At 38.3% G+C, this 14,085-nt stretch overlaps 1 protein-coding gene across 1 annotated transcript in view; it reads right to left on the bottom strand.

Moving 5' to 3' along the window:
• The window catches only part of PLXNC1 (plexin C1), a 69,634-nt gene that overhangs the window by 21,471 nt on the left and 34,078 nt on the right, over positions 1-14,085 (bottom strand). The window contains exons 13-21 of the mRNA XM_032688730.1: positions 13,799-14,005; positions 13,493-13,684; positions 9,871-9,970; positions 8,742-8,843; positions 8,256-8,359; positions 4,457-4,498; positions 3,827-3,951; positions 3,074-3,272; positions 1,512-1,658 (exon numbers count right to left, since the gene is read on the bottom strand). Coding sequence (XP_032544621.1) covers positions 1,512-1,658; positions 3,074-3,272; positions 3,827-3,951; positions 4,457-4,498; positions 8,256-8,359; positions 8,742-8,843; positions 9,871-9,970; positions 13,493-13,684; positions 13,799-14,005 — 1,218 coding nt within the window. The remainder of the gene's footprint in view (positions 1-1,511; positions 1,659-3,073; positions 3,273-3,826; positions 3,952-4,456; positions 4,499-8,255; positions 8,360-8,741; positions 8,844-9,870; positions 9,971-13,492; positions 13,685-13,798; positions 14,006-14,085) is intronic.

Here is a 14,085-nt window from a genome sequence, read left to right as displayed (position 1 = left end):
TAACAGGCATATTGGGCTTGCTTGAAAATTGTTGCTCTGTATCACTACTGGGTTTTGTATCCTATGGCTACATATAGGAATATATTTAAACTTACTCTGGATAATGCAGAATGCAGCAAACAAACAAGGACCCCAAATATCTTGTATTATGCATTTCCTTTTTAGGTCCCAAACTTTCTTTCCAAATGTGGTAACTTAGCTTCAAGTACCTTCAAATGAAGCTTCTAACAACAGCCTTGTAAGAAGATTTAACTGTAACTTTATCAGTTTGAGAATTTTCAGCAGAAAATCACAATTCAGAAATGATTCACAGAAATGTTGCCATTTCAGTGAGTTTCCTACGTGACCCAGTGAGCTAAAACCAATGGACTGCTGACAAGCCAAATTTTCTAGGGTCAGGTGGTCTGCTCCAGTATAGGGCATCTTAAGACCTCCAGGTTCTTGCTGCAAAACAGATGGGCAGACCTAGAAGCTTCAGCCCTACTTGAGACTCCGGATATAGGCTCTGAAAATTAATGAATTCTCCTCCAAAGCCACCTGCACTTGCAGTGTCCGTGCCATTGCCGTTGCTGCCTGGCAGTTTCTGTTGCCAATGTCTGAAGCCCACTTTTCAGTTGCACTTCCCATACTCCTAATTAAGTATGGTAACTCCATCAGGAAGCCAGGAGTTACGAAGCAAGGAAGCTATGCAAATGACTGGAAACGCACATTTTAAAGTTCTCAGACCCAAAATCACTCGGAAAATCTGGAGCAAAAAAGTGCTCTGGTTATTCTGAAAACCTTTTTCAGACCTCCTACTCCCAAAGTCACAATTTTACATGCTCCAAAGTGCAATAATCTTGCTATCTCTTCTCATCTCAGTGTCATAATGACAATCAGCAAGAGAATTCCAGCTTTTAAAGAAGTCTGGGTGTAACCGTAAAATAGAGAGTATTTCTTAGTTGCTTTGAGAAAGGCAAAAAAATCTACAGTAAAGTTCAGAAACTAAGCTAGACTTCCTAGATACCTAGTTTTTAACCAAGCAGGTAAATAAAATCCACCATGCTGTAACCTTGCTAATTTGAAGCTAAATTGGTTCTAATAACATGGAAACCCACAGCAAATTATTGCTACCTGAAGATTAGCCACAAGTAAACACAACAGAAAAATAAAACCTCTGCATTCCATTCTTTCATTCATTGGTAAAGTGTAATTTAGTTTAAATTCTAAGCATGTTTATATTTTTGTAGTACACTTTAAAATAAGAAGGATTTTTTAATACCCTGAGACTTCACTAAACCTAATCTTTGGTGATTAATGCATGCTGTGAAGTGAGGAGTGAGTGCTATTTGTGAAATATATATTGGTGAAATACCAGCTAGTTAAACTCCATTGTGTTCTGTAACTTTGTCAACAATAATAATTTTACTATCTGGGTACTTAACCATCACCTTAGTGTCTAAGAACCTTAATTGAGCTTCCTAGAAAGAGAGAAAACATTGTTTGGAGGGAACACAAGCTGGCAAACATACCACTGTTTTGAATTCAGACACTTGCCACAGCAGCCAGTCTTCGTTAAGTGTGTACAGGGCTTTGCAAGTTATTGCATCAACAGGTCCTTTGTTTATCCTCTGATTGAGGGTTGTCACCAGCAAATAGAAAGGTTCACCAATTGTCTCCTAGGATGTGAAAAGAAGGCAAGAAACATGTTTATTTTTGTAATCCTTAAATGACCACGAATAACTAGAAAAAAATCAAGTGTAACAAATGATCTTATTTCCTTCTAACTAACTTGTTACCTTGCAATTAGAAAAGAAAATACCTCTGAGCAGATTTGTCTAGTTATTTGTTTAACCTCCATCCTTTGCTTTTCAGTGTAAAAGTCTCATGCAAATAGCAAGGGACAGCTGGAGTGTGTGGCAAGATAGCTCACAGGTCCTGCTGTGCACAAGCACACTACAGACAAGCTGCTCCTACTCCACCTGGCAGACACTTCCTAGTTCCACCAAAGAGTGGGTGGGAGGTGAGACATGCACGTGTTCACACACATACTTTAGCTATTTCTTCCATTTTCAGTCCTGTGAGAAAACAAGCTAACAACTAAAATTCCTTTTGAATTGGTGTTTCTCCTTGTTGTCCCTGAATAAACTCCCTGGGACCAAGATGGTGGGACATACACTGGTGTATCAGCAAAAGAGGGAATGAAACTAGGCCTTTTCTCTCCTGCCTAAACCCCAGTCTTCAGGAAAGCACCCAAGAAAGGAAGGGTGTATCTTTGTTTCCACATGACACCATTCCTGCAGCCTGGCTAAGGCATCTCACTAGCACAGCTCTGTAAAGATGACTGGTGTACCGAAAACGTATCTCTGACAGTTCCTTGGCACTCTCCTGGGGCTTCAGGAAACAGGTGTGAGCTGCTGAGCATCAAACAATTCTACTGCTGTATGAATGCAAGGACTGATGAGAGTGATACCACCAGTGCAATATCATCACATTGATAAGAGAGACAGGAAGCGTAACCAAGCTCTGAAACCAAGAATAAAGTGCTACCAAGTGGACTTGAATAAACAAACAGTAAAATGAAACAAAATGCTTATTTTGTTTCTATTTGAAGTCATTTAGTTGTTGAAATTTGCAATGCTGTTTGGAGGTTGAAAAGTTCGGAAAGAATTTTAGTTTTCTAAAGGACGGTATTCCTTAAATGTCCATCACATGGTAGCTTTCCAACAACTTGCATAGAAAGGTACCACTGCATTTTAACAAGTGTGTCAGTCAGTCTTTTAGTTTGATCACAATATATCTCACTGGGCTGAAATCATGTCTGACATGAGAAAAGGATATGCTAGATTACAAAATTACCCAAATCTTGGCCAAATAAATGACATGATCATTGCTTGGAGATGACCATGTCATACTCTTTTCCTCCATCCTACTGATGACAACCAGCTAAGTCACCTAAAAATAGAAGAGTGCACACCAGTACTGTCATATGTTAGAGTAAATGCTTTAAACTGATCCCTCGAACAGTTCCTATGGAAAAAATCAATTAAAGAAATTCTTCACATCTCTTATGTAGTGAAAAGATGTACACTACCCGCAGAAATCCAGAAAGGCAAACAGACATCCAGTTTGTCAGCAATTTTTCTACCACAGATTCAGTTCGTCTGAGCAGGAGCTTAGGCTGTACGTTGCTTGATTGCTCCATCAAGTCCCTTGTCAACACTTCCAAAATATGGGTCAGGTAAACTAGCTTAGTTTGTAATGCAATAGTCAAGAAGGATGCAAACAAGCACCTGTTAAAAAAAAATAAAATAAATAAAAAGCTGTAATTTTAGAGTATCTCTTCCCAGTCAGAATTAATAAATGAAACACACTTCAGTGCAGTTCACATCCTATGTTTTCCCTCCTCAGGCACAGAAATTGTCCACTGTTCTCTACAAAAGTATAAAAAATGCAAGTCCATCTGCTCTTGTGATTATTTTTTAAACACAGAATTTGTGCCTCTAAATTTAATTCTGCAGAACAACACCTGCTTCAGTGACAGAACATTTCTAAACTGTAGAACTGTTGATCTAACTGCAGGAAGTGTTTACAGTTTTGAAGTGATATTTCCTGCTACTCTGCCTCTGTTTACATGTACGAATATTCCACTTTCTCTTTAATGGCTTGTTCTACTGGTAATGTTTTTTCTTCCTCAGTGTGTGCAGATGGAGAAAAAGGAAAAACGCTCTGGAGTACTGCAAACCTGTTTTGCAAGTAGCAGAAATTACATTTGTGTGCTATAATTCATGTTGTTTTTTCTGGCTAATTCTTTGTCTTGAAGATGATAAGCATAATCATACTATACCTGTCTTTCACAGAGAAATTTTTCTGCTTTTCAAGGGTGTGAATGAGAGTAACAAGAAAGTTCTTGTTACAAATTAAAGCATGCAACATGTTGAAGCTTTCATCCTTGCTCGTTTGGTCTCTGCTCTGGAATAGTTAAACAAAAATAAGCAAACTGTAGATTTGCTATGATGGATTCTTAATGCTCAGAAAAATGGTAAGAAACATATGGGGTAAGATCCTGGTCTCATTCAAATCAGTGAGAATTTTGCATTTATTTCATAGGTCTCAGGAGTTTACCGAAGATGCATTTGCATTTGTGTACAACACGGAGTACACACATATAGAGCATACATTTACTGCCAAATACACAAAGTAGTACCAATAGCGCCAATAGTTAAGTTTGCCTGCCATTTCTCATTACTAGATTCTGTTTATTTTATTTAAATAAGTCATAATATATATTGGGTAACAGTATCTTAAATTTCAAATTCTTTTTATACATATAAATCCATGTAAGCCTTCTCAAGGAGGGTAGGGAACTTACTGAAAACGCAAGCTCATGTGTTCTAGGACAACACTGAGAGAAGGGATACAATTGCTCTTGAAAAAAAAAATTAGTAATTAAGGCATATCACACTACACAACTTACCTGTGGCATTTCTTCACTGAAGATGGATGCAAAGCCTCCTGACTAAAATATAAGGGGATATTTATCATTCTTAAGTATACCAGAAGTTTCTAACACATGTATGTTAAACACACCAAGCATGTTCCCGATACTACTTGAAATAAAACAAAGGAAAAGCCAGATTCTAAAGCAGAGACAATATAAAAACTCTACACAGTAACTTCTGCAAAAGTGTGGCCAAAGTTCACTGAAAAGTAAACTCTCAAAGATGACCTGGTATTGACTTCAGTGTTCTTGAATGTGTTACTTGATGTTGCTGAGCTGCACTAGCACAGCAGTCAACTAATGCTCTGCAGGAAGAGCTGTTTATTACCCTCATCCTCAAATGTGCTCGTGTGCAGGGGGTGCTGCAGGCTGCATCCTTCTTGGATGGCAATGATAGCCTTTGGTATACACAGTTTCCATAACAGAGTGACACTTGAGCTCATCTGCCTCTATTAATTTCAAGGCACTTTATGAATGCTCACTAATGAACTCTCCAGGAGGTCCATGCTGTCAGTCTCCAGAGAGGCACAGGTGCCACCACACATCCAGTTCTAGCAGAAGCCTTCACACAAAAGGAAGCCCCCAGTTCTCAAACACCTTGTCAATACCTCTTGAGCACCAAATTTACACTAGTAACAATTACTGTCATCTGCTTTATCTGTGATGCTGGGTGCCCCTAGTTTCCTTACAGAATCACAGAATGGTTTGGGTTAGAAGGGACCTTAATGTTCGTCTAGTTCCAACCCCACTACCATGGGCAGGGACACTTTCCACTGGACCAGGTTGCTTAAATCCCCATCCAACCTGGTCTTAAACACTTCCAGGGATGGGACATCTACAACTGTTCTGGGCAACCAGTTCTGGTGTCTCATCACATCTATCATAAAAAATGTCTTCCTTATGTCTAATTTAAATTTATCCTCTTTCAGTTTGAAACCATTGCCCCTTGTGCTGTCACTAGAAGCCCTGCTAAAAGTCTGTTTCCATCTTTCTTGTAAGCCTCCTTTTTATTGAAAGGCTGCAATGAGGTCTCCCCAGAGCTTCCTGAACAACCTCAACTCACTCGGACTTTCTTCACAGGAGAGGTGTTCTAATCTTCTGACCATTTTCATGGCCCTCCTCTGGACCCACTCTAACAGGTACCAGTCTTTCTTGTGCTGGGGACCTCAGAACTGGCGACAGTACTCTAGGTGAGGTCTCACAGGGGCAGAGAGAAAGAATCACCTCCCTTGACCACTGGTCACACTTCTTTCTGATGCAGCTGAGGGTACAATTGACTTTCTGGCCTATGAGCGCACATTGCCATCTCACATCTAATTTTTCATCCCTATATGTGATTTTTCATCCCTCCCTTTCTTCATTCCTTATGTTCTCTTCTCCCCTACCATATTCTTTTTCCTCTTTCTCCACTGGCTATTCCAATTTTTCCAGAACTTCTTCAGCAACCCATACACCGATTACCAATAAAACACACACACACACAATGAAAAAACCAGAACCACATTAATGGTTAAAAATGCTTGTGAACATGGAACAAGCATGTAGCATTAAACCCAAAAATGTGTGAAATTTAGGGAAAACAGAAATAATACTACAAATTTAACAAGTAAAGGAAAAGATAGGCTAAACAGCAAGAACATTAGAAGAATAGATATAACATCCATTTAACATCCACAAGCATTAAGCAAGAAAATAAAAGCTATCAAGCCAGATTAAATATAGAAAATTGAAGCAGTGGAAAGCAAGACTCTCAAAATGAAGATGGGATCCATCACCCTTAATTTTATGTATCTGACTCCCTCTTTAAGCTTAAACTTGTCCCATCCTGAGAGAGATGTCTCAGGCAAATGGGACGAATCACTTTCTTGAGCTGCCCATCTCTGTACTGGCTACAGAAGATGCTCAGGGAACAGCTTTGATCTCCATGTTTAAATAGCTCAGATTAGATGTAACGAAGCCCATTAAACACACTGGAAGGCAGAAAGCATACAATATGGACATCATTCAAACACATGAGGTTAGTGAAGGAAGTGGTGGTTTTGCACTTTGACCCTTCTGTCAACCCTTGTGACACTCAGTTGCAATCTCTACCCCATTGGTTTTTCTGTTCATCTGTAATGTTTGTTTAGTGGAGCACAGCTTTCCCACCACACTCATACAGCACAAGGCATGTTTGGACACTCTTGCAATGTAAACAATAAGTACTTAGCAGAAAAAATTGGTACACAACACGTTAAATAACTTGCCTGACACCGCATGTTTGTAGAGAGCTAATAGTAACAAGTGACCCTTTGTGGTATTGGTATTTCAAACTGAGACAAAATCCAAGTGGAATAATTTCCAGAATGTGCAGTGGCACAAGACTTGCCAAGGCAAAACAGGAGCCCTTCCCATTCTGACTTTATATAATGCCACAGAGTGGCAGACTTTGTGCCTCTTTTTCTTTACTTTTTATTTGCATAAAGCACAGCATTTCCACTCAGACAGCTTCTACAGATTATTACTGTTTTGACAGGGGACTATCACTAGGAAAAGATATATTCTTAAAAATAAAAATGCTATTTTAATGTTAATATGCCTGGCAACAAAACAAACAGAAAGGAAAGAGATGCAGACAGCAAGGTTGCCTTAGTCTACCTTCTTCAAACCACCTGGTGACTCCTTACAAATTAGAATGGGGGCATCACAGTAGTACCAGAAGAGATATTTGCAGTGTCCTTGGCTGTGAGAACCGGACTCAAAGTACACCAGGATTTTGCATACGTAATTGCTAAATATTATTCCACCTTAGTATCTGGTATTTGGTTTTGTACAAACAACTATCACATGTGTTTAACTTTATCACAATGAGTTTTCACTGGGATCACAAACAGCAATAAAGTGAAGCAGTGTGCAGACAAGACTACAGGACTTGGCCGCAGCAGTGATGAATAGCAAGCGAAGACTAGTAGATAATTCACATACATTCCAGTTATGCCTAACCAAGGGTTTCTACTCTTTGGTGTCGGTTATACAAAAAACTATCCCCAGTTGAGATCACAGCTTCTGCCAATTGGGTAAATGCTGGTAAACACTGGTAAACACCACGATATAATTCTGAAAGTTGTGGCAAAGGTACTTATCAGCTTGTAATGTGCCACATACACAAAGAAAAAAAACCAGTAAGAAACATAAAACATTCAGGAGAAGGCATCTGGTCCTCTGACACAGTGGCACAAACTGCTCCAATGAACACTGAAAATATCTACGTCTAAAGTGGACAACACAAGTACTTATGGAATTTCTAAGCATTTGACCTGCACCCCTTTGAATCAACATCTTACCATTTCTGCCAGCACCCTGGTGTAGAAAGCCAGCAGAATTTCTTCATCAGTCTAATTAGGAAGTGTCATGATGTTAGCTAGCCTGACTGTTACTCTAATTAGCTATAGCATGGGAAGTGAAAGCATGGAAACGAAAAGAGCAATGGATAAATTATAGCTTAGTTAGAATGGCCTGAAAGGCAAGCAGCTGAGTGAGGCTGGACAAAAAGAAATGGATACACACACAACCCTTGAAAATTGAAGAATGTTGCTTTAGCTACAGCATAAAGGCTTGCTTAAATATAGAGAAGTATAGCCTTAAGTGTTCTTTGGTAATTTCTGATTTAAGAAAAGTTTCTTGTGAAAACAATGAGCAATTACTGTGTAGTATTTTCTTTAGTTATTTGATCCTGAGCTTCCTAGCTTTTTTAATATTAGTCAGGCCTGAAAACTGAAAGACTTGTAAACATTACCTCTGGAAAGAAAGTTCTAAGAGCAAAGTGTTTGTAGTCAAGGAAGGGAACGGTTCCAAAACTATCCACCACATCTAATTCATCCATCTGCAGTTCAGCAAATCCTGAAAAACCCCATCCCCACCCAGAGAGTTAGTTTAGTTGACACAAAATCATCTTCACAAATATAACTTGTCCCCAGTAGATGTTCCTTAAAAAACAGTTTTCAGGAAAGAGGGGTTCTTTTTATAGCTGAAGCTCTTATGAGCAGGAAAGTAGCAATCCATTTTTGACCCCAACTCCTGTTGAACGAAATACTATATGCAATCCTATTAGCTCAGTGCTATCTGCTACTACAGTGCACACAATATTAAAGAGGAATTCTGATCCAACACAAAAATACTCTAACAGCTACAAAATAAAAATGTTTATATAATGTGAGCTTCTTGACAGTTTCAGTTCAGAAATTATGCTATACTTAAGCTCTGTAAAGCTCTTTAGACCTACCCTCGCGTATTTCCTTACGAATCTCATACTCCAGCAGTTCAAGTTGCTGACTCTGTTTACGAGTTAACTCTTTGGATTTGTATCTAGTAACTATGAATGCCGCTAAAAAGGAGGAAAAAAAGATTATGAGTATAAAAAGCGCAGAACAGAAAACCCTCATATAAGAGACATATTTTATTATTATTTTAAGAAACAGAAAGATTCATGTACACTTGCACTCTCCAGGAGGATTAGTGTTTTACTCTTGTCAGTGTGCTAGTACCCATGAGCCCTAGTTATCTGGATTTATACCCCAATGTTTAATAAAAATCATTCCTTTTAACAAGGTCTTAGAATTGTCAATCCAACTTTATTTGAAAGTACAACACACTCTGCTATATAGAGCCTGCACAGTGAGACACAGAATCTAACAAACACTTCTACTAATAGGAACCTACTTAAGGTAGCACTGATCAAACAGGAAAAACAGTTGTTTTGAAGAGGAAATCCACTTCTAAATTGTTAACTTCTCTAAAGCTTATTTTGAAAGCATAAAAGCATGATATGGTTCCTTTTTAAAATGAACTTTTAAAAAAAAATTAACCAACCAAAAAAACAAACACCTAATCTTATTAAAATAAATGGAAATTTATCAAATATATAATCAAATAAAAATGTGCAAAAAAAAGGGAGCACTAAAAACAGGAAGGGATAACTATTTACCTCCCTCAGTTTAGTAATGACCCATAAGTTCACGAATGATCTAAATGAAACTGAGCAGAAACACCACAAACACTGCCTGAGGATAAGCAGTTTGTTAGGGAACATCTGCCCTAGGAACAGGAGGGTAGCCCAGCTCTGGCAGCCAGAATGGACCAAGTTGTGACACAGGTATGTCAGTCCTATGGCCTGCTTGATGAAATGATAGTGAATAATCCCAGCAGAACAGACAGAACTATTGTCTTGTAATGTGCTGCACTCTCACAAGATGGACTTCACCACCAGAACAGAGTTAACTTTGCCCACTCTTATTGGGAACACGGTAAAACCACTAGACTGTTAGTGACAGTTCCAGACATGTATATGTATGTGTTTGTGTCATGATTATACCTTCAGCAAATCAAAAAATGAAAATGCATTTTGTACTTACCTATAATGACACCCACTACAATAGGTAGCAAAATAAGAACATATAAATATATGTACGATGATGTTGGTTTCACTTCATGCTCAAAATTTCCCAATTTAACCTGAAGAAAAGTAATGGCTGTGTTAATAGAGGACAGTTATTATATCAGTGCTTAAAATGACATTTAATGTGTTTTACAAAAAAGAATGTAAGGCACATAAGGACCATGGTAGATTATTGGGAAGACAGCAGCAATTCAGGAAAACATATGTGAACCAACATAAAATTAACTTTTACTGTATTTGATGTTTAAGCAGGACAACAGAGCAGTGACGATAAAAATCTGGAAGTCCTTATGCAGCACCACATTTTGTCATGCTCTTGCTGCAAACTAGAGCCCTCAAATGAATGGCAAGAATTGGCCTCCAGCTGGCCAAGTGGCTCATGCCCTTCAGAATCGCTGTTAAACATTCTGGCATTTTGAAGCAAAGAAGGCACACATTAATAATTAAAAACATTCATATGCACTCACAGTGTTATTCTGCTGAGCAGAAAAGTAGTGTAAGACTCATGCTAAGAATAAGGGAAGTAAAATTTTTCATAAGACAACTGGCCCACAGCCCTCTTCCCTATTTCTTTGCAGAACTTTCAACCTCTTTGTATAGGATGTATAGCATTCCTGAAGGTCTTAAAAAAAAAAAAAAAGCAACACACAATACATGGACAACATCCCCCAACAGCCAGTGGGCTTGTCAAAGGCAGGACAGGCATTAATTCTTAGGAGTACATGAAAGTGCTGAAGTCTGCCAGATGCCAAACTGAGGCATTCACCACTGATAATTATGGCAGAAGAAATTTCACAAAGGAGGATCTCAAAGAGGACTGTGAAAGCACATAAATAAAGGGTAGCTAAGACTATAAACAGACTAGATGTAAAAATATGCTTTGACACATAAAAAGATACCACCAAGTGCCAGGGATAGAAATGAGCTTGAGATAATTGAAAAGGAGGGTTGGGTTGAAATTATTTTGGGTTACAGCAGGGAAGGCAGAGATCTGGTGATTGCAATCACTGGCTTGTCACAGGAGGTGAGCAGCCAGGGCAGCTGCAGCCTGCCAACTGGATAGTCACATCGCAGCTATACAGACACAAGCAAGCAAAAACACCCCACAGGGCTGGAAGGATACAGCCTTTATATTTCTGGGGCTACAAAGAACAGAATACAAAGCAGATCTATTTCCTTCAGCAAATGTTATTTTTCCTCTGATGTTTCTATGTTTTCACAGTTCCTATAAAAAGTTATTTTGGTCTGAGCCTTTCTAGGATCCCATTTGCCTTTTCCAAGGTTGAAATGTGTTGGTGGCTAAATACATTAACCATCCTGTGACTAATACACCTGCTTTTATCTACTTGTGCTCAACTGCAGGATACCTAAAACAGAAATTTCTGTTACTCATCTTTGTTTATTGAAACATGAGACAAAGCACTCATTTAATTTTTTGCTCATATTTGGATTATCTTTAATCTTCACCATAACCTTCCTATCCAGTGGTCCCATTTCTTTCCTCATCTTTTATCTCGCTTATGAATCATAAACTAAATAAGATACACCTGAATTAATCCAATTGCTATTTCTAAATTCATTTTTCCGCATGACATTATAAAACCTCCTCTGGACTGGTAATGCCTCTGAGCTTTATGTCATCAGCAAATGTTATTAGTGCATGCCTTATTTTTGTGTTCAAGGCACTAGTGATATTAAATAATATCTGTATGAACATCAACACTGCCCAGAGTCAGCTCCCCATACACAGTATTCGGTTTTTCTAACCCCTACCGTCTTCATAATCACCATGTTAAGTCACCAGAGTGACTTTCAGGTACGTGTGATCTACCGCGTTTTTGTTGCTAAGGAAATCACTCATGTTACAAAATAAAGATATCTAGCATGATCTGCTTTCATTAAAAAGAAGTTGACAATTATCCCATTTTCCACTTACCTCCAGGTCTTTCATGAGCCTCTCATTCAAAATACATTATAAAGTTTTACATAGAGCTGGGATTAAATTAGCAAGCCTGCATTTGCCTAGGTTTTTGGTGGTTTTGGTTTTTTTTGTTTTGTTTTGTTTTGTTTTTTTGTTTGGTTGGTTGGGTTTTTTGTTATGTAAAATACTAGTTTTATATTTGCTGTTCTCCAGTCATACAGTGGGTCTCCTGACTACAGTTTTATCTAAAATCTTTTCTACTTAGCCCACAATATCATGTGTCAGTTCCTCCTCAGTGCTGTGATAGGAATGATCCTGTTCCTGCTGTATTGAGCCCCTTGATCTATCTGAATCTTGCTTCTGTCACAAGAATGGCATTTTCTTCTCGACAACTCTCTTCAGACTGATCATTCTGTCTTTGAACCCACACTCAATATCTTCTTTCTTCCAGAAAACTAAGGCAAGATACATTTATTCTTGAGCCAAAATTATCTTTTATACCTACGTTATCCTTTCTTCAGTGGTCCTACTTCTGTGATTCATTTATAAAATTTTAAAAAATACTTACTACTTTAAAAAACAGTTACTACTGTAAACATTTTTTTGATGTTGGAAAAAAAAAATTTTAAGGTACTAGAAGTGAAATGTTACACGATAACTACTGCATTTGATTTGCCTTAGTGAAGTAGTGACCTTTCTATGACAATGACTCCTTTGAAATCTGCAGGATAAGCATGTGATATTGCAAGGCAACATTAATATTTAAATGCAACACCAAACTCAGAAAGGCTTTTCCATGCCATAACTGGCTCAGACGGCAGGATCCACAGATGGGGGATCAGTTAACAGTCAAGAATAGCTTTGCTAATCTTTACTATGAGCCATATGCCTTGAAGTCAATAGAGTTATTTCAGTTTTATACCACCACACACTGCAATAAGAGTCTGGCATAATTTTTCTCCCTCTTAAATGGTGATGATCACATTCTAAAAAATTTGTATCTTCATCTTACTCAGGGAGCAAATATCTTAAGCTGCAATTTAGCTCTGACATCCATGCTAATGTTCGTATATTTGGGCTTGGCTTTGTGCCACATGCTCAAAGCATTTTAGCTTTCCCAATGCACATTGAATTTCACCCCCTTTTTCATCCAGAAATGCCTTCTCTTCTGTCTCAGTGGTGATCCCGAAGACAGATTCTTGTCTACTTTAGTAGGAAAAAGTGCCTGGGAGGACACAATCCTTTTCCTCAAGAACATATTGCAGAAGCAGACTGCTTACAGATCTAAGATGAGGGGTTCTGGAGACAGTGATGCTGTTACGATGATGTCTGTGCTGCAGGCAGAGGTGTGACAAGCTACTGTTCTCCTGGAGCTCAGCTTGGACTGCAAAACCTACCTCTGACACTACCACAGGAACCAGACAGAAAATGAACGCAGTACTGCCAGTGGTACCTAAGCTAGGCAGGAGTGCTTAGATATGAGGAAGAAAACTGTACTGCCAAGTATCAAGAGAGAAGAAAATGCATCCACTTCTGCCCTCGATAAAGAACATTCATGATGAGAATATTCATGATGAGAGCATTAATGATACATTTTACTTCACTTGTATAAACATTCAAACACTGTTGAATTGTAACAAAAGGGAAGTGTACTTACAAAAACTTTCACTGTGGAAAAGTCAATCTTGTCTGTTCCTTCCCTTTTGAATTTGCACAGTATGGTGCTACGGTCTGGTTTTTTGGTAATATTTTGGACACTGAACCATATCTTTTTGGTCTGTGCACCAGTAATGTAAGACAGATAAACCTCTACCTCAGTTTTAGAAATATTCAAGTTATCATTTTCTTTCTAGAGAGAAAAAAAAATGAAGAAAATAAAATCACTAAATACAGAAAGAAAAAAAAAAGTATCCCCAAACACTATTTAAAATAAGGTATTGTACTTTATTACTTTCAAACTTACATATATTTTTAATTCCAGATCAGGATCCAGTTCAGTGTGCAGCTGGTAGTTAATGAACACTGGGTCAGGGTGATAGTGTAATTTGACACATGGTATAAAGGTAGTATCCACTTTTAACATCATATCAACAACTTTACCCTCAGTTGCATGGCTCAGGCTTGGTGTTAAGTAATGATATTCAGATGCATTGCCAGGACACCTAGAGACCTAGAAACGCAATAGCAAAGTTGTAACAAAGTTGTAACTCAACAGCAGGTACAATTACAAACAGAGGCACTCAAAACTCA

The sequence above is a fragment of the Chiroxiphia lanceolata genome, chromosome 5 (genome assembly GCF_009829145.1).
Source record: "Chiroxiphia lanceolata isolate bChiLan1 chromosome 5, bChiLan1.pri, whole genome shotgun sequence".
Lineage (NCBI taxonomy): Eukaryota > Metazoa > Chordata > Aves > Passeriformes > Pipridae > Chiroxiphia > Chiroxiphia lanceolata.
The sequence above is the reverse complement of the archived record's forward strand: the minus strand, read 5'-3'. Positions and strand labels throughout refer to the sequence as shown.